The 20,564-nt window shown below is 56.2% G+C and overlaps 1 protein-coding gene across 5 annotated transcripts in view; it reads right to left on the bottom strand.

The window, feature by feature from the left end:
- Window positions 1–7,285: 7,285 nt before the first annotated feature.
- Window positions 7,286–20,564, bottom strand: part of H6PD (hexose-6-phosphate dehydrogenase/glucose 1-dehydrogenase) — a 35,496-nt gene continuing 22,217 nt past the window's right edge. For all 5 annotated transcript variants that reach the window (XM_036851221.1, XM_036851236.1, XM_036851244.1 and 2 more), the window contains 2 exons: window positions 11,371–11,640; window positions 7,286–10,114 (listed from right to left, as the gene is read on the bottom strand). In XM_036851221.1, the coding sequence (XP_036707116.1) occupies window positions 8,751–10,114; window positions 11,371–11,640 (1,634 nt within the window). In that variant the 3' untranslated portion in view covers window positions 7,286–8,750. The remainder of the gene's footprint in view (window positions 10,115–11,370; window positions 11,641–20,564) is intronic.

The following is a 20,564-nucleotide window of genomic DNA, read 5'->3' as shown; positions in this document are numbered from 1 at the left end:
TTTATGAAACAGGTGTGTGTGGGCAGGGGGCGCTGATAGCATGAGCTTAGTTTTATGGTTTTTATTTCCAAGAATGCTTGTTCAAGCAAAAGATGTGATGATGGGTTCCCACAAGCCAGGGGGTTGGGACAGGAAAGATGACGGCAGAGCAGAGGGTGAGGCAGGGGGGCGGACAGACGAGCAGGGCCGGGGCTTCGAGGCCCTCACCTCCAGTGCCCGGCAGCTGGCCCCGACCTCCCAGCCCTGCTCTCCACGTGCAGCAAGTGGGAAAATCGCCACGCGTGGGGCTCAGACCTTGCCTTGCTTTTGTCATGCCTCCCACCCCATCCCTCTAGTGCCGACAAGCGCTGGCCCCCGACATGGATGGACCACCTTTCATTGCCCCCTCTGCCCCAGCCCCCTGTGAAGGCAGGAGATCCAGTCTCCCCTAGAGATGACCACCCAAGGCCGGGCTCCCCTCCGGCTGCCACCCCTGCCTCGTCCTCTGCCCGCCCTGACCCGCCTCTCCGCTGGCCACTCTGGCTCTGAGAAGCTCCTGCTCCAAGGTGCCGGCTCCCATTCTCCTCTCCTTAGCCACAGACACCGGGCCTGGGGCCTGCACGCCCATCTTGGGTCCTGCCGGTGGACCCTCCTGAGCCTCTCTTGGTGACTCACCCCAGGTCCCGAGCCCTGGCTCCTGGGGCCACCTCTCTGCGTTTCCAGGCAGACGGTCCTGCTCAGCATGTCCTTCAGGAGAAGGGGGCACAGCAAGTGTCCAGGCGGCCTGGACCACGACACCTGGGCCATCCAAGAGCTCTACCAGCTGCAGCTGATGCTTCCTCTCCTGCTTTCATGATTGCCCTTCATTCACTCACACATTTACCACAGGGCACTAAGTACCCGAAATGCAAGAGACACTGGAGTCTGCAGGCTTGGTCCTCAGTCGGACAGGTGAGGGGTGGATGGCGTGGAGTGGGGGGGAGCTGGAGCCACGCCGTCCCTTTGTGTTGGGAGCTGCGGCAGGTGGGCTGACACCCTCTAGGGCTCGGGCTGTGGGTCCACAGAGCTGCCGGGAGGCTCTGGAGAAGACCACTGAGGCCAGCAGTTCCCAGGCTTGCCCACCAACGTCTCCTTTTGTTATTTTCACATCCTCTCTCCTTTGGCCCTTCTCTCTGACCCTGCTTTTCCAAAACTTTGGTCTATCAGGAAAATGGTCCAAATCAAGCAATAAGGAAACAGCCAAAGCTCTATAGCACTGGGCCAACCAGAGCTGGTCCACACTGGACTGATGAAATCCAGGCCCCAGACAGAGAGCTATCCTCCTGATTGGCCAGAATCACCTTCTTTCAGGTGGTGGAGGGTTTCTGCTGGGCTTCCTGAAATACCTCACCAAGCTCCCAGCTCCAATACCCGCGAGGTTTTCTATCACAAGTTACAGCCCCTTTTTAACTGGTTTCGGCACCTATAAATGAACAGTTGGCCAGCACACGCCCGGCGTGACTGCGGTCTGGGCCTGGGGATGATCCAGAATGTGGTATCCTTGGGTCTGCTCTGCTTCATCACTAGGTCACAGGCTCCCAGTGGGGCTGAGATGTCAGCTGCCAGCAGCTCCAAGGCAACCAGAGAAATGGGGTAGCTTCAGTCATGTCCTTGGATTCACTCAGATTTGACCAACTTGGGCCACAGGCTCGCCTTGAGCCAATCACGACAGCTGTGAGCATCAGATGTCCTGACCCACCAGGATCCCCCCCCCAGAACACAAGTACAGAGAGGCTCCCCAGAGGAGGAACAGGTACCAGTGACCCTCCAGTTCTGCCTTCACGGACACCAGCTGCGACCCAGTCTTGTCTCAAGAGGCAGTGAGGAGGGCACAGCCAGAGGCCATCAGCAGAGAACTGGGAATGCTCCCCAGCTCTGGGCGCCAACAAGCACCCCCGAGGGTGTGCGTGCTCTGTGTGTTCCCAGGCCAAGGCTCCATCAGGATGTGACTGCAGCCTTCAGTTTCCAGCCTTCATTACTGCCCACGGGCCTTCCCTTCTTCCCGGGGGGCGGGGGTGGGGGGGGGCTCTAGGTGTGTCTGTCACCTCTGCCTCTCAGTCCCTCGGGATCCCACCCCCTCTGGAAGTGCACGCTGCTCCTGTCCCCACCTTGTGAGGCCTCCAGGTCTGCTTGGGTCCCGCACACCGTGGACAACCACCAACAGATCCCTGGCTCGTGCACCCCCAGGGGTCCTGCAGTTTTATTCGACTCCCCCAGAACCCTGCGTTCCTGGGATCATGACACAGGCTGGAGTGGAGGCAGAGAACGCAAGAGAAGACAAATGATGGCATCAGGCGCTGCTGCTTCCAAACGTGCTCCGTCCCGACCTCTCCCTCAGACACCACAGTAAGCACCCTCTGGGTGAGGCCCTGTCCATCGGTGGGCTGCCAGCTAGGTTGACAGGGGTGGGGGGACAGCTTTCCTCAGACTGCTTGGGAACTTATGAGACCCAGTCGTCTTGCCCCCCACTGTCTCCCCCAGGAGCCCAGGGGCCCTCAAGCAAGTGGACACCAGCTGGTTGCTCAGACGTCCCACCTGTGATGGGCACGGGGGTAACTGGGTCTCCCTCCCCACCCCCTGCTCCAAGCACACACACAGCCGTCACACTCCATCTCCCAGAGAAAATGAAAGCATGAATTTTGGCAAAACTATTTCATTGTTTAAAAAAATAAACGGTACATTTGACATACAAAAAGGCATTTTAAAATCTCTGTTCTGAATATGTCTCACTGTCAGAGGCATGGTTAAAAGTGTGCAGTATTTCCATAAAAACCAGGGGCGGTTTCTGTCTCTGCAGAAAGGCATGGCACGTTCTTGCCATTGGCGGCGGGCGGGGGTGGAGGTGTTCACATCCGCGGTCTCCCAGCACACGAGGGAACAGACGGGTCCTCTGAGAAAAGAGTCTTCCTGTCTCTCTTCTCTCCCGACAAAAGTCCGTGCTGTGCTGGCTTTCCCAGCTCGGGACAGAACGCGCGGACACGACCCAGATTGCAACATGCCCTGATTTCAGTGCCCACACGCCCACCCCACCCCCCCGCCCTAATCTAGGTCTCATTCTGGCACCCGCTGCTAAGCACGGTGCCAACGTGCTGGAAACGAGGCCCTTCACTCAGCCACGGGCAGCCACGGCTCTTGGACTCAGCAGAGGGCCCATGGTGTCTGTTCTCACCCCATTCTCCCAAATGAAGGACCAGGAGAAGACTGTACAGGCCACGTCTCAGAGAAGTGGATGCAGCTGGGCCCGTGATGACCAGCTACTCCAGGGTCCTTTCCTCTTATACTCAAGTACCTCATACCGTTTATAACCAACCCTTCCAGACTTCTGTGGGGTACAGCTAAAGACCCAAACTGACAAATGTATGTAGTTCTGTTTACACTTCCACTTTCAAAGCTACTAGCCATTCAAACTGACTCCACGCAGCTTTCAGTGAATGAAAACGTGTTTATCCCTTCCCACGCTGGAGGGACACAAAAGATGCAGAGACTTCCTTTAAAACACCTGAGAGGAAGGTAAGAGTTTTAAACAAAGACCAGCCTGGGAATCAAGAATAAAAGCAGCATACTTCATCTAGATCTCCGCCCTTCCCCTTCTATGGGTCACACACACACAGACACAGCCCTGGGGACCTGCTTTGCAAACAGATGGGCTCCCGAAAGTTGGCTGGAGAGGAAGTTTCATCAAAGGGATCATTTTCCCTGGCTTGCTGTGCTATCAGAAGTGCCTCCTCAAATCTCCGGTTACTCCTCTCTGGTGCTGACAGCTTTAGTTAAGTCTGCGCCTTGCTTCGCAATGAGCCTCGGAATCCTGGGAGTTTCTCACTCCGGCCCCACCTCGAGCTGCTCTAGAGGAGGGTCCCGGGATGTCCTGGAAGATGCATGTCCTCCAGGAACACAGGCTGGCGTGTGTGGCTGGCTTCCTCCGGCGAAGGCTGATCTACACAGGGGGCGGCAGCCTGCTCTAGAGCAGGAAGGGTGGGAAGCGGGATTTTCATCTCACGTGGACACTACACAGCGAAGGACCACAAAGCACACACTGGCGCCCAACCCCAAACTTCAAGTGACCAACGGAAGATGGACCTCGGACGGCAGGCTGACACCTGGGCCGACACTGGTCGGTCAACGGGAGCAGAGGGGTGGGTTATCAGAGGATCGAATCCATGACTGCGACCAAAATGCTCGGGGCCTCCGAGAGCTCTTCGTCCCAGGCTCTGACCAGCTGCCAAATGCGGATGAGGGTGGAGGAACCACCCTCCTCATGGAAATCTCCCTGAACAAAGCGAGCACCTCGAGTGCCACGTGCTCAGCTGCAGCCCCGAGGTCTGCGGCGCCCAGAGCAGCGCTGTGCAAGGGCTGAGGGCAGGGGGCTGCTCTTCAGCTCAGCAGGTGGGGCAGGGGGGGAGGGCACAGCCCCTGGTGGGCCACGCGGGCCACGCGGGCAGCCTCCCAAGGCCTCCCCGCTCCCCGGAGTCTATGTTTGCGGGGCAGGCAGGCGCTGATCACGTGGGCCTGCCACCACGGCCAACTCCCCCTCATGTCACCACTGGCCTTTCCTGTGACTTGCTCATTCTCTGACACGGACACGCTGCCAGGCAGCTTCTCTACCAATGGACTGAGGTCCGCAGGGCCCGTCTCCTAAGGATAAAAATAGAGCTGGTAAAGCTGATGCAGAAGCTGCTCTTGCGAGGTTGCATGCATTTTTGTCGAGGGAAAAAAAAAACTCGTTTCTGAAAACTAACTTGTAGGAAACTGCCCCTTGAGGTTCTGCAGAAGCGTCTCCCTCCCTTTCTCAGTCACACCGTCCCCAGCTCTCTGTACAAGTGGGGAGGAGGAAGCTCCCAGACCAGGGAGACCAAGCCCTGTGCTCTGGAACAGCAGCCCTCCAGGGAGTATTCTGAAACAGCGGCCGCTGGCAGAGAGCTTGAGTTGTGCTGCTCCGCGGGAGGCCCCGGACTGGGAAGAAAGCACTGCCTGCAGAGAAGTGAGAAGCCAGGCAGGTCAACAGGACTCTTCAAACTTGTGGTTAACAGAAAACTTTGCTCCCGGAGCAAAATCAGAATCTAGCTTACAGCAACCTGGAAAGTCCCAAATTCTTTCCCTACAGCTAATGGTAGTAATAATGCCTGCTCTAGAGACGGGGATTTGACCCGGCTTCCGGGAGGAGGGGCCCTGCTGCCTTTCACAGGCCCACAGGGCCTCTGACGTGGGGTCTGCTCCGAGAGCCTGGGTTCTGGGAACCACGGCTGCACCGAGCTCCCTGGGGAGGTGGTGGCAGCACAGCGTGGCTGGGAGCACACGTCTAGAACCCTGAAGGCCTGGGGTCCACGTCTGGCTTAGAACAACTGGCCTGTTGTCATTAGACAACTCCAGTTTCAGTTTCAAAATCATTGGTAAATCAGGATCCCTCCACCTCCTCACAGGATTGTCGTAAAGATTAAACAAGGCCACACAGTGCAAAGCGTTTAGTACCGAGCCTGGTACGTATCACCCTTCTGTAAAGGGCACATCGTCATCGCTCCCACAAGCCCCAGGGCTCTAGTCACCTTGTCTCCAACACCTGCTCCTCCCCTCCCTCGTGATGGAGGAAGCAAGCATCCCACCGCAGAGGCTGGAGTAGCAGCACCTGGGACTGGTCCGAGGCGTGAAGCTGCAGGACCGGAAAGCCTGGGTACCAGTCCCAGCGCGGTCATGAGCATCCCCTGTGTGAGCTGGGCTCGCGTGCTCCCTTCCAAACCCTGGGGCCTCGGCTTACACAACAGGGTAAAGTCAGATGACAGCAGCACTTTTCAAACTGTGTATCAACTCAATTTAGCAGATTACAAGCAGCATTTTTAAAAATAAAAATTAGAGAAGGTATCCTGAATTCTCAGTGAGAATTCCTTTATGAAACTTTTGCTTGAGACGTAGATTCATGCATGAATGTGAGCACTGACTCATGACGTAAAGTGCGTTTTCTGCTGTGGATCATGATCCAAAAAGTTTGAAAACCACCGTCACAGGGCAAAAGGGACGGAAAGGGAGCAGGTGGAAGCAGGAATGCGTTGGTGTCTCCCAGTGGATCTTCCTGGTGTGACTTTAAGACAGCACTTGATTCCGGAAAGGAAACCCGCCCCTGCCCCTAGAGGCGCTCTCCACAGATGAAAGTACATTTTGAGGCAAGGCGCTCCTCTGAAAATAGGACGTGCCAGGCTCAGGCCCGCAGTGACTCACTATTATTCAGAAATGGTCTTGCGGTGACACTCAGGTACGTGGAGGTCCCTTTCTTTCTCGCAGAGGAAGAACTTCCTAAAGAACAACGGCGGGGGCGGGGGGCGTGGGGAGTGGGGGTGGGGGCGTTGCTCAGAGCCAAGGGGCCGGGGAAGCGCAGGAACCTGCGCGGAGGGGAAACGCCTCCGCGCTCCAGACAGCAGGGATGGCGCGAGGGCGCCCCCATGTGGCCAGAGGCGGCACTCGGCCGACAACCACGTGTCCGCTCCTGCAGGCCGGCCCACCAGGTGCATCAAAGCTAAAATGCTGACTCTTCAGAAAGGGAGGAGACTTCCTGACCCCGGCACTGTGCTCTGTTTGGCCAAGGAGAGCTCTCTTGGCCTAAAGAGAGATGTCCTGTCTGGACCGGGTCGTTGGAGACCAGGGGAAGCCAAATTTCAACAGGTGCAGGGCCCCCGGCCAGCGCCCACCTCACACGCACACATCTCAAATCACAGCAAGAACTCTTAAATTCTTGAAGAAGTGTAAACTGCCTTGAAGAAAGTGTCAACAATCAAATGTAGAGAAACAGATTTCATGATGCTTCTTCTCACCCAGGAAAGCCCTTGTTGTGACCTTGACACTTTGTATCTGCCTGATCAGATATATCTGCCTGATACAAAATGTGACTATAAGATGGGGAACCAGTTACACAGAAATACCTGTCTTATCCTTTATTGACATATCTTGGGGACATGGCTATGTGGGAAGTTGAAATAAAAATTAAATGTGTCCTGAGAGGGCTTCCCTGGTGGCTCAGTGGTTAAGAATCCGCCTGCCAATGCAGGGGACACAAGTTCGAGCCCTGGTCCAGGAAGATCCCACGTGCCGCGGAGCAACTAAGCCCGTGCGCCACAACTACTGAGCCTGTGCTCTAGAGCCGCGTGCCACAACTACTGAGCCCACGTACCACAACTGAGCCCGCGTGCCACAACTACTGAAGCCCACACGCCTAGAGCCCCTGCTCCGCAACGAGAAGCCAGTGCACCACAACGAAGAATAGTCCCCGCTCGCCCCAGCTAGAGAAAGCCGGAGCAGCAATGAAGACCCAACGCAGCCAAAAAAAAAAAAAAATTGTCCTGAGAATTTTGATTTTTTAAAAAAGAATTTTGGAGATGCCCCTGCCTTGTGGGTTTCAGAAAAACAGGTATTACTGACCCATGGCTTCTCAGGAGCGGAGCACCCACCTACTCTTAACGAGAAGCTCGTTGGTTTCCCCCAGATCTTCAGCAACGCGTTAGTGGTGAGGTGAGCGCTGGCAGGAGGGACCGGCAGACAGGAGGCCGATGCCGCCACGAGGTAGTATGAGAAGGGCAGACGGCAGCCTCCCTCGGCGCTGACCATCAGTCAAGTCCCTGAGACGGTCGTGGGCAGCCAGTGCTGACGTGAGCTGCAGGGCCCCACCAGGGAGGCCTGGCTCAGCCTGGTCAGATCAGAGCACCTGGATGGTCGCGATCACCTGATGTCACATCTCTCCCCCCAAATGAGATGTCACCGTCAAGAGAAAGATTTAACTGGATCTTCCCAGGTAAAACAAGAGGGGACACCGAGAGTGGAAACACTCACTGGGAAGTCCCCTGAGACACAAAGGACCCTCTTAAATCCTGATCATCTATCTCCAGTGTGTTTCACGCAGAGTTGGCTGGGGACGGGAGCGCAAGCGTGGGGCAGGGGTCTTCCCTGACAGAGCTGGGGAACCAGAGCCTCCTGCCATCAGGAGAAATCCATCTACTGAGAAAAGGAGCTGCAAACCACAGTCGCACGATTTCTGGCTCCATTTTAACATCTTGTTTGTCACCGTGTTACTGTCATCATCTGTCCATAAATGGGGCGTCTGAGCAACAGCAAAGAAACAGAGAGGGGGTGGGAAGATCTCCATGGTCGGGACTGAAAAGAAAGAGACCCAAGATGCAGAGCAGGTGGAGGTGGCCCTGGAGGAGACAGGACAGCAGGCTGCGTCAGAGGCTCGGGAGGAAGGGGATGGAGGAGGGGGGAGGGCTCCCAGCCGCCTGCTCTGTGGGGGGCACAGGGCCGCTGGTGCCTGGGCTCCTGCTTTCTACCATCCACGTTCTGTTTTTCCACCAGAGCCGGTCGAAGGGTCCCGGCCCGCAGGAAACCCCCCCGTTAACCTCGGCCCACCACATTCCTGCTCAAGCGGGGAGCTTTCAGACCGTCCTATTTTGTGCTGGCTGGTGTTCACGTGTGACTGCTGCAGGTCTTTTCTTAAGGTGGACACTTCTCTCCTGACTTGGATTCGAAGCTTCTCAAGAGCAGAGATTCCATTTCTTCCTTGTTCCCGTGTGTACCCACCACCACTAGGCAGGGATGGTCACAGGGGCTGAGGAAGGGCTTTGTCCTTCGTCTCCGGGAGCCTGACCACGAGGCATCAGATTCCAGAGAGCAGGGCACGAGGGCTGGGGCAGGATGGAGGGGGCGGAGAGACGATGGGTGAAGGAAAGCGTGGGGGTGAGCGAAGGGCAAAGGCGCCGTCACCCCAGAAACGCGTCGTAGTCCATGTACCACACCAACTGGCCAGAATCGGGCCGGACGCCCGAGATGGGCCACTTCCTGGGCTCGCGGCCCACGCGGCTCACCAGCAGGGCGATCTCGCGCTTCATCCGGCCCATGACCAGGACCGCCACCTGGCGGGCACGGTTGATGACGGGCAGGCTGAGGCTCATGCGCCGGCGCGGGCTGGAGGGGCTCGTGGTCAGCACCACCAGCTGCTCGCCGTCCAGGCCGACGGGTGACTGAGGGAAGAGGGAGGCCGTGTGCCCGTCGGTGCCCATGCCCAGCAGCACCAGGTCGAAGCTGCTGTTGGTCACCAGGGTGGAGATCTCCTCGGCATAGGCCTGGGCGCCCTGGTCCTCCTCGGCACAGAGCCGCTGGCGCCGGTGCACGGGCATGGGGTGGATGTTGTAGTAGGGGACACGCACGTGCTGCAGCAGGTGAGCCTGCAGGCCCTGGAAGTTGGACTCGGGGTCCCAGAGCGGGACGCAGCGCTCGTCCACCAGCCACAGGTGTGTGTGGGCCCAGGGGAAGCCGTAGTGCCCCATGGCCAGCTGCTGGAACAGGGCCACAGGGCTCGAGCCGCCCGAGAGTGCCAGGTGGAACTCGCCAAAGCGCCTCACAGCCCGCACAGCTGCAGCCTCGATGTCGCCGGCCAGCCTGGCGATCAGCTCCTCCGGCCAGGCCGATATCAGCGGGCTGTCTCGGTACTTGGCCCCAAGAACCTGGAAGTCGCTGGGCATCGGAGCAGAATCCGGCCCCGGTACCAGCTGCTCCAATGGCGGCTGGGAGAAGGACACGTGGCTGCCACTGAACTCAAAGTCCAACAGGTGTCCATTCTCTGCTCCTCCTGGGTAGAGGCGTGGGACCTCGTGGGCCAGGCTGTCCAGCAAGGGCGTCCAGAAGACCCAGGAAGCCAGCAAGTTCTCCATGGCGATGAAGGAGTCCTTCCGGCGGTGGAAGATATGAGAGATGAGGATGGAGTAGGCGTCCTGCTCCCTCACAGGGCTGTAGGCGTAGTAATCAGACAGAGGGCGGCCAAAGAGGCGAAGCCCAGGCTGGCCCTCCACTTCCTTCCAGCTGGCGGAGGGCAGGGAGGGCCTGAACAGGTTCCTGCTGACCAGCACGGCTGGGCCGCCCAGCTCACCGTGGCCAATGTAGAAGATGATCTGCTGAGGAAGGCAGTGGCTCTGGGCCGGGACCCAGCGCTTCTCGCTCTGGGCACAGTACGCCTGGTCCTTGAACAAGATCCGAACGTAGCCAACTCTCTCATCCAAGGCTTTGCCGGACATCAGGATGAAAGGGACCCCCTCCCAGCGAAGGTTGTCTATGTGAACGAGGATGCCTGGGGTGACAGGGGGACAGTGGAGGTGATGCTCCAGCGTAAGGACCAGGTTCTCTCGGCCCCCTCGCCTTCCTCTCCTTTCCTTCCTGCCAGCAAACCTTCCCCTCTCCGAGCCCTCCTCTGGGCACCCCTGGCCTCGCTAGCCTCACCCCCACCTTCCACCTCTTCTGTTACCTTCTCTTCCCAGTCGGTGCTTGAAAAGCAGCCTCTGGGGCCGCCTCGGACCCCCAGCTCCCCGAGGCGTCTCTCAGAGTCACCGTCCCCAAGCCAAGGGGCACTGGGCTCAGAGGCTCCACCCAGAGGCTCTGAGAAGAGTCTCAAGGAGGGTGGGCAAGGCAGCGGCGATCCCGACCGAGGGGGTGTGGGTTCCTAGGGAAACGGACTTCCTTCCTGTTTGCAGAGCACTCAGGACGCGCTGAGGCCGTCACATACAGGGCGAAGGGGAGGGCGGACAGGGCTCTCAGCCACCGGCCAGCGGGGAACGGCCGTGCAGGTGAGGAGACCTGCAGCGGGGACCACGGCACTAAGAGCCGGGCGCCGAGTGCCCTCCGGACTCGAGTCCCAAGCCTGGTTTTCCCATGTACTATCTCTGCGTGACCTTGGGCAGGTTCTGGCAACTTGACTGAGCCTCACGGTTCCTCACCTCTGGAGGCGGGTGATAATCACACCTGCCTGATGCGTCTGTCCACGTGAGGATTAAATGAGATAATGTATATAAAGTGCCAGGCACGTGGTCAGTGCCCGACGAGCAGCTGCTGCTCTGGCTGTGGCGGCTGTTATCTCAGTGGCAGGGAGCCAGCTTCCCCCAGAAAGCTCTGAGCCTGTGGAAGTGTCCAGGGGATGGCCCCGCTGGGCACCTGCCTGACCAGCGTGGTGCCCGCCCGCTGGGGGTGCCCCCGGCTGCAGCAGGCAGGCCTGCAGTCTCTCTGGGGGCTGATGTAAGCTCCACAAGGGCAAAGCCAGGTCTGAGCCCAGACTGGCGAGCCCTGGCAGGATCCGTGGACGTGGACTGAATGGAGACCATCACTGAGGTGTCCTCCGCCCCGAGGGAGCCAGCAGGTGACCCGCTGCTTTGAGCTGGCGGGAGGTCAGAGAGGCAGGGGCATTTCTTACTCGCCACTGAGCACCCGTGTGAAAACCCCACTTCAAGTCCCTTCCAACCCAACCTGAAGGGCGTCCGGTTTGGGAGCACTGCTTCCGTCTGGGGGATACGGGTCGGGGCGGCCCAGCAGCCCGTGCCCAGCCCCGGAGCCCACCTGCAAAGGTCGGCGTCAGGCTGTGGAAGCTGTCTGGCTTCTGCAGCTCTCTGCGCACCTGCCCGCGGTAAGCCTGGTACTGGCCCACGACAGCACTGCCCCTCTGCAGGCCCCGCAGGGCCCGGAAGGCCTGGAGCTTGTGCCCCAGCACCGCCTCCGAGCTGCTGATGTCGAGGGGCAGCTCCATGGCCACCAGCATGAGGATCTCGGTCAGGTGGTTCTGCAGGACATCGCCGATGACGCCGTACTCCTCGTAGAAGCTGGTGCGACCTGAGCGGGGGGAGGGAGAAGGTCGTAAGGACCCGGCAACACACCCCACCTCCCTGACGAGCGCCAGGACCCCCGCCTGTGCTTCGGGTCCCTGCAGCCGCACTCCCCAGTGCGGAGAGTGGGCTACGGAGCAGAACAGGGGAAGGAAGGAGGGCAGGCGTCTCTGAGCCACCTCCCTCCAGCGAGAACCATTCTACCAGAAGGTGTCACACCCCTTGGGCGTCTCCAGGCATCTGCGTGAGTAAGGCTCTGGTCCCCGCAGAGGCCAGACTGCATTCGTGGATCCTGGGCCCTGGCCAGCAGGCCTGGCCCTGCGCATCACAGCGAGGGCCTGGGTGGCCTGCTAGCACACGACCCTGATGAGTTACCTGACTTCTGAGTCTCTGCTCTGCATCCTGCCATCAAATGGGGCTCACTGCCACCCCCTACCAAGCGCACGAGGCGCCGGGCAACAGACAGGTCCTTGCCCACAGCTTACAGTGAGTGGGAGGGAGGGAGGGAGGGAAGATGGGAGGGAGAAAAGCCAATAAAGACATTACAGACAGAGCTCATGACAGAGGGTAACAGGCGGGCCCCTTTGAGACCTGAAGAGGCAGCCCTGCAAGAAGCTGGGGAGAACATTCCGGATGAAGGGGAGCTTCGAGAGGAAGAGCCTTGAGGCAGGAACAAGCTCGGCTGCCAGGCGGCCAGAAGGAGGTGAGCGGGAGAGAGCAGGCAGGAGGGCAGGGCTCGTAGCACCAGGGGACGAGGCTAGACTTGTTTCTAAGCTCAGGGGAAGCCACTGGAGGGTCTGAAGCAGCAATCATCAAGATCTTCTGTACATTCACGGCTGCCCGGCCTGCTGCGGGGAGAGTGGCTACAGAAAGAGGAGACCGAGGAGAAGGCTGTGCGGTTGCCCAGGGGAGACAGTGGGGCCTGGACTAAAGTGGCATCAAAAAGGCAGCTGGAGGGAGCGGACGGTCCTTTCTGGCGTCAGAACTGACTGGACCCGCTGACCGATGCGAGTAAGCACGAGCAAGGGAGGGACCAAAGACAACTAACTCCTAGGACTCGGGCCTGAGCAAAGACGGGCAGCGGCGGCATCTACTGAGACGAGGAGACTAGGAGAGGGATGGTCTGGTGGAGGGGAAACCAGGAGCTCCGTTTTAGGTGTGTTTAAGCTTAAGACATACAGGTGGAGACGTCAAGTTGCCCGGTGGACAGTTACTGAGAGGGTAAAAGAGGGTGAGACACAGAACACTGACCACAGAGCCCGGCAGTGACAACACCGACACCTGCTGTGCCTGGGACAGTGTGGAGATGCTAGGCACCGCCCCCCGGTCACATCCACGAGATCCCGCACGGCGGGTACCACGACTGTCCCCGTCACACCCACGAGATCCCGCACGGCGGGTACCACGACTGTCCTGGCTCTACGCGAGAGGAAAGAATCAGAGGCCCAGGGCTAGGATGAGCGGAGTCAGGAGCTGGTCAACCACATACATTACTCTCCCTCCTCCAGACCTCGGCATGAACTCTCATTATCAGTGACTCAAATACATACAACGCAATGGTCTAAAGGCTTAGGGTTCAAATGCACAACAGCTCAGACGACATGTTCACATTCAGCTGACTTGCCAAGATTTGGGCCAATCACAGCCTTACATACAGAAAAAGGTGACATCACAATAGGAAGAGCAGTCATTTATCCAAGGTTCACGAGCATCACCTATAACATGGGATCAGCTCTCCCACCCAGCAACTCCTACTCTTCCTTCAGGTCTCAGCTTCTAGGAGATTTTTACCGACCTCTTGGCCTCCCCTCCTGGGGGTCCTGTCTTTGGCCAGTTCACCTGACTAACTTGGTGCCTGTTTATCTCTCTTCCCTGGCACCCTTGAAGCTCCATCAAAGTAGGACTGCATCTGTCTGCTCCCTGCTGCGTCCCGAGCACCAGATGCACTGCTGCAGTCACATCGCAGAACACTGTATGGCCGAGAAAGTGAACACACACATGTCGTCAGGAATCACCCGCAAAGGCACAATGCTGAGAGAAAGAAACCTGATTGCTTTGATAAAAATTAAATTTGAAAATATGACATAAAATGACCAGAATAAACAGAATTTCAATCAATGAAAAATATAAGGGGAAATTAGAAATTCCATAGATGGGTTTTATGGATTAGGAACAGCTGGAAATAAAGTCAGTTATTAGAAGACAGATCTGGAGAGATTATGGTGAATGCAGGTTAAAGGGACAGAAAGACTCAACTCTCACACACACACAGTGTGACGGCTCTTCGAAATGAAACAGCACGTTGTTTAGGGAACCGGACACACATAGAAACAAGAAAGAGAAGCAAGGGGAAAGTCCACCTAGAACTTGGAACACAAAGGACAGGGACTGGGATAGAATTTGGGGGAGGGACACAAGGTTGGCAGGTACCCCGGCATTCGTCACATCATAGTTTTGCATATCTTCCCTAGATTGTGTAAGCATTCTTTTTTATCCGGTCAATATTTAATTCAAACAAACAAAAAGAAGTGGCTCCCAGTTCAGACCTGCCCGGCCCACCTGCCCTGACCGGGCTCGCCATCTCTCTCGAGCCAGCTGGACGCTGAGCAGGGACCACCTGCCCTGAGTTCAGCCCCACAGGCCAGGCCTGGTGGCGGCACCAGCACTGCGGGGCAGGAAGTGAGGCCCACAGCCGGCTCGTGGGAAGGTGCCCTCGTCCTCAGGGGTGGAGCGTGGGGCTGCAGCTCTGGCCGAGGAGGCAGAACCCCAGACACACAGGACAACCAGCCCAGCTTGCCCACCGCTGAGAAGCCATGGCTGAGCTCCCGGCCCCGCCGCGGTCTGGTCTCCAAAGTTTGCACACTATCACTGAGAAGACATCAGGAAAAAGACAGTAACGATAATATTGATAATAACATGTATATCAGTCCATTTACCCCTGACAGTAACAACAGATAAAGGGGTCCTACTGCTACCCCCATTTTAAAATGTAAGGAAACTGAGGTTCAGAGAAGTCAGGTAACTGGCCCAAGGTCACACAGCTGGTATAAGGGGGTAAAAATGAGATCTGAACCCAGGCAGCTGGCCCCAGAGCCTGCAATTCTCAGTGCCGTCACAGCTCCCCTGTAGCTGCCCGGCACGCCCATCTAAACAGCCGCCTGTGTGGAGCGGAGCAGCACAAGCTCCAGCGGCTTTCAGAAGTGGAGCACGATGGTCAAAGCAGCAAGCCGAGCTGGGTCGTGGAGGGATGGGTCTAGGTAAGAGGTCAGGGACCCCAGCACCTAGCAGGCCAGGAAAGCTGTGAGAAGGACAAGGTAGGGCTGTGTCCCTCAGCTGCAGTCAGGCGGGGGGTACCTCACAGGTATGTGGGCCCACGGTGACCAAATCTTGCAATTCTTAGAGAACATGAAAATCTGGATCATTAAGTATAATCTCACTTGCACAAATAATTCAGATTTTTAAACCGCTGTGTGTCTCAAAGAGATATACGTGTGGGCTGACGCTGCCCCTGGACCGTGTCTTAGTTGGGGTGAGGAGCATGAGCCGGAGATCAGAGGCCCCGACACACAGGTCAGACGGTGAGGGTGAGCCTGGTCTGGCAGAAGCGGCCAGGTTGTGATTCGGAATAGCAGGTATCGAGAACAGATGGAAAGGGCTTTGGAAACTAGACGGAGGGGTTTGAGGAGCTATTAAAAGTTCTTGACCTCACCAGTTAAATAGAGTTACTGTATGATCCAGCAATTCCACTCCTAGGTGCATACCCAAGAGAAATGAAAACATATGTCCACGTAAAAACTTGTACATGAATGTTCAGAGCAGCGTTATTCACAATAGCCGAGGGCTTTCCTGGTGGCGTAGTGGTTAAGAATCCGCCTGCAGGGGACACGGGTTCGAACCCTGGTCCGGGAAGATCCCACATGGCACAGAGCAACTAAGCCCGTGCGCCACAACTACTGAGCCTGCGCTCTAGAGCCCACGAGCCACAACTACTGAAGCCTGCATGCCTAGAGCCGGTGCTCTGCAACAAGAGAAGCCACCACAATGAGAAGCCCGCGCACCGCAATGAAGAGTAGCCCCCGCTCGCCGCAACTAGAGAAAGCCCGCGCGCAGCGACGAAGACCCAACGCAGCCATAAACAAATAAATAAATAAAAATAAAGTTCCCTTCACAATAGCCAAAAAGTAGAAACAACCCAAATGTCCACCAACTGATAAATGGATAAAATGTGGTCCATCCATCCACACAACAGAATGTTACTCAGCAAGAAAAAGAAATGAAGCACTGACACAGAGAACCTTGAAAACATTACGCTCAGTGAGAGAGGCCAGACACAGAAAGTCACATATTGCATATTCTATTTACATGAAATGTCCAGAACAGGCAAATCCATACAGACAGAGAGCAAGTTAACAGTTGCCAGGGGCTGGGGGCAGGGGGAACTCAGAGGTACAGAGCTTCTTTTGTGGGGTGATGAAAATGTTCTAAAATTGATTGTGGTGACGGATGCACAGCTCTGTGAATACACCGAAACCCACTGAATTGTAAACTTTAAATAAGTGAACTGTATGATATGTGAGTTGTATATCAATAAAACATTTTTTAAAAAGGTGTTAAGAGTAGGGAAGTGGAACCCTGAAGGAGGCGCTGTGGGAAGATTAAGCCACCTCTGATTGGCAAGATGAACAGAGAGGGGACTGGTGGAAACGAAATCAACGGGGCAGCTTTTGCTGCAATCAAAGGAAGCAACAGGGGCCAGAGCAAACAGTGAAACACAGAGACATTATTCAGTGCACGAGTGAAGACTGCATGGTCACTGGCTGGATCCATGAAAGGCAGTGCCAGAGTTGTGATCTGGAGGCTCTGGAACCACGCTGCTCGGGTTCAAGTACCCACTCTGCCATCTTTCAGCCCTGTGACCCCGGGCGAGTGGCTCTACATCACATATAAAAGAGGACTGGTCACAGTACCTGCCTTGTAGGGCTGCTGTGAGGATTAATGGGGCTTGGAACAGTGCCTGGCATGCAGGAAACACTAATAAACATTGGCCAGCATTATTATTACGGGGGCTGTGAGAGAAAGGCTACCAGCTGGGCAACTCAGAGAATGGTCACCATTTGAAAATAAAGAAGTTAGAAAGAGCAGACGGTATTTCATGAGAAAAATGCAATGATGGTTTAAGTTCTAAATCTGCTGGGTCTGACATGGTGATACACATCCAGTGAAAATATCTCAAGGGTAGCTGGAGGCATAATACTAGGGCTTGGAAAGGCAATGAATGCTGGAGACAGACTAAATCTCATCACATCGAAGATGCCAATGATGGTGAAAGCATCATTATTTTGTCACCACTAAGAAACAGGCTGCCAATTCAACGATATCACCCCATCAATGGTAAACCCAACTTTAGAGAGGTTCAAATATGTAAAAATGTGTGTCTTAGAATCAGTGAAATACAGGAGATTAAAGGGTGTAAAGAGGATAATTAAAGCTTTGAGAACAGATGAATTCTTTATGGAGAGAACACAGCAGAGTCTTAAAAAGCCCTGTTATCTGCTTACTAGTCATTAGTTCAGCAAACCCCTAAGTGGCCCCCTTCCTATTTTTATCCTCTCTCACTCCTGGGGAGAACGCATTCATAGGTTTGCTACCCGCTGTGTAAAAGAGAGCTTCCTTCATTCCTTAATTTCAAGCTTCGGGACGGGACGGGGTGGAGGTGCGCCTGTGCTTAGCACAGCCCATACGTTTGTGGACTTTGATCCTTTCCTGCTTAGCTGTACTTCCAGTTAACGTGGAGTGATCAGGCCCAGGGCTGGCACCTCATGGGGGAGAGGACAGGCAGGGAGAGGAAGGTAGGGGCTGGTCCTCCTGATGGCACCCAACAATGTGATTTCTTCTGGTTACCACCAGTTATTGTGGACTGATTTTTCCTGAAAATGATCCATAATGACTCCTAGCATCCTTCCTAGGTTGAAAGCTGAGGGGTAAAAACCCATCAATACATGAACAAGGACAGAATAAAGCATGACCAGGTGGGACGACAGGAACAAAGACCCCTATGAACTTGGCTCCCAAACTGCTGAAACCCAGAGCTCATCCAAGTCACAGGGTCACAAGCACGGGAGCCCCGTCACTTTGCCCCTTGGTCGTGCTGCCCTTCGAAATCTCACGGGGCGGCGCCCCACGTGAGGCAGAAGCAGCTGTGTCCCACATGCCTGAGAAGAGCTGCTGCAAACCTACCACACCGGCAGGGACAGGGGAGACAGGGGCGCCCGATGTGGGCAAAGCTGTAGGAATACCACTAGCGATGGACGCTGCTGTTGCGAATTTTCTGGAAAACAGTCCGATAAGATGTAATAACCGCCATGAAGTCGTTTTCACCCTTCTGGCCTAGTCATTCCACTTCAGAAGTATACTTAAAGAAGAAATACTTTTTAGAACACTCATAAATGTTCTAGAATTAGATAATGGTTGCGTGACTGTGTGAATATATTAAAAACTACTGAATTGTACGCTTTAAAAAAGGGTAAATTTTATGGTATGTCAATCATACCTTAATTTTTTTTAAGTGTGCAAAGTACTATTTAAAATAGCAAAAAGTGGAAACTGAGATGCCTAATAATAGAATAATTCATATTCTGTGATATAAACAGAATTGAACAGAAACACAGAGCTACTGAAAGGTATATATTACACAAATTGTCAATACATGGATTTAAATACATATGTAAGTGAGAGAGAGAGATAATATTATGTGAAAAATGGACATAAGAGAATTGCAGATCAATTACGGGTCTTTATATAACCCAACACAAGTCACCTACAAGCCACGTGGAGCCCAGAGAGACGGAGAACACTGCTGCTTCCCCTCCCTGCCGACCTGGAAGGAGAACAGCATCTCCATTTGTAGAGTATTTCCATGCACATTATCCGCTTTCATCCTTAAAACAATCCCAAGAGAGAGGCAACAGGGGTTACCATCATTATGTAGAGACTGTGCTGAAGATGAAGCCTTCAGATCTGGGACCAGAAACGCCCTCCTCATTGCCTCCACACTGTGGGAGATCCGGATTTTCCCAGCAAAACAAAAAAAAACTAAAAGCCAGCTGCCATCTCTACCAGTAGCTTCTGGGACCGCTAAAAATAAAAAGGCGGAGGGCCAAGGAGAGTGAGGGTCCACGGGCTGGAGGACCGGCAGCTGCCCTGGGCTCACCTTGCAGACAGCCCTACAGACGGCTGGAAGGGGAGCTGAGCGACCTCTCAGCCCCTCCTCACACACCAGGCTGGGAGGCAAGACAGCTGGTGCGTACCTGGGAGGATGTCGGCTGCCTTGGTCCCTCACTGAGGGGTACGGAATGATCATTCCAACCCTCAGAGGTCAACGTGCATCATGCCAATGTCAGAACAGGGACCCTCCCAAAGTAGTGACAGCTACACTGTCCTCAGGAAGTCTCCCTCCTTTCTCCTGCCAAAAAAAAAAAGAGTCTTCCAGCCAGAGGAGAATGTAGGGCAGCAGAGAGACGGCCCGAGCACATCCTGGCAGGAAGGCCGACTGCCGACGGACAGACTGAGGCTGCAGGCACAGTGGTGAGGAGCTTGGGTTCTGAGGGGCCACCGACCTGGGACCACATCCCAGCACCCCCGGAAGAAAGGGCAGCCTGGCCTGCACAGCTGCACCTCAGTCCATGAGCGACCAGCCCCCCTTTCAGCAGAGCCCTTCCCAGTGGCCGCGATGAGGGCCAGCAGGGGTCACCTCCACACACAGGCTAGTGGCCCAGCCAAGGTCACTCTTCGGATGGCCCAGAGTGCTGCTTCAGGAGACCCCGGCAGGTACCCAGGGTTTCTGTGACTCTCAGGGGCTCACTGGACGGGGACTCCCCAGAGGGGTACCCCAGACGAGGCTGAGAGCGAGCTGGGCACTGGGGCTGCAGACGGACCACTTCTCCTCCCGCCTCCCCTTTGCTCTCTGCCCCTCCTGCCTATGCAGCAGCCTTGACTGCAGCAAACTCCTCTGGGCCAGAGGCTATGGCAGAAAAGGAGGAAAAACCTCTCCCACGGCCGCGGAGGGGGGCAGCTGGGGGCCTGGATGGTGGGGCTGGGGGTCGGGGAGACATCCAAACCACCTTGCAGCTCAGAAGGCCCCGTGCCAGCGCCCGCAGCCCCTCCCTTTCCAGCGCTCAGGCCGCAGTCTAGGCTGCCACCAGGAGCTGGGCCCTCCGGGGCCTCCTGGCACAGGAGTCAGCGAGGGGGATGGGGGAGGGGAGTGCCGCCACACTCTGTCCTTCTGCTTAACGGTCAGACCACGCGGCTCGGAATCCTGCCTGGACGCTTGCTGGCCATGCTCAGTCCTGCTGCGGCAGCTCGCCTGCTGAGCTCATCAAACGACATCAAGACACTGTGACCTCTGGCGGGGAGGGCAGTCTTTCCTCCTGCAGCCCCCCACCCCCAACCCCACGAGGAGGCACAGCCGAGGCCCTGATGTGCTGGGACAGGGCCTACTGGCCATGGTGGGGCGGCTGCAGGGTCCCCAGCTCCTGCAGGACCTCCCTGGGGGATGGGCTCCAAAACAGGACCCAGAGGGGAGAGCAAGGATCCATGCTGGGGCCACAGGGCTGTACCAGGCTGCTTCCTCGGGATGCAGAGAACCCTGTCATTCTGGGTCCCCGAGCCCCAGGGGAAAGAGAGACAGGCAGACAGAAGGTGGGGGGGAGGGAGGGAAAGAGACAGACACAGACACAGAGAAGAAGAGACCCTCTGTTCTCACTGTTACCGAGGACCCAGGTCCACAGCCCCACCCTGCGGGGATGAGCACAGAGGCAGGAAGTCATCCCACCATACACTATCAATGCCTGTGTATCCAACCAGCAGGTTAATGGGCCGACCAGGGAGACCCAGCACCCAGGACAGCTGCAGTCCTGCGGCCACCTCTGACAA

This window comes from Balaenoptera musculus, chromosome 1 (genome assembly GCF_009873245.2).
Source record: "Balaenoptera musculus isolate JJ_BM4_2016_0621 chromosome 1, mBalMus1.pri.v3, whole genome shotgun sequence".
Classification (NCBI taxonomy): Eukaryota; Metazoa; Chordata; class Mammalia; order Artiodactyla; family Balaenopteridae; genus Balaenoptera; species Balaenoptera musculus.
Note: the sequence above shows the minus strand (reverse complement) of the source record. Positions and strands in the feature narration are given on the sequence as shown.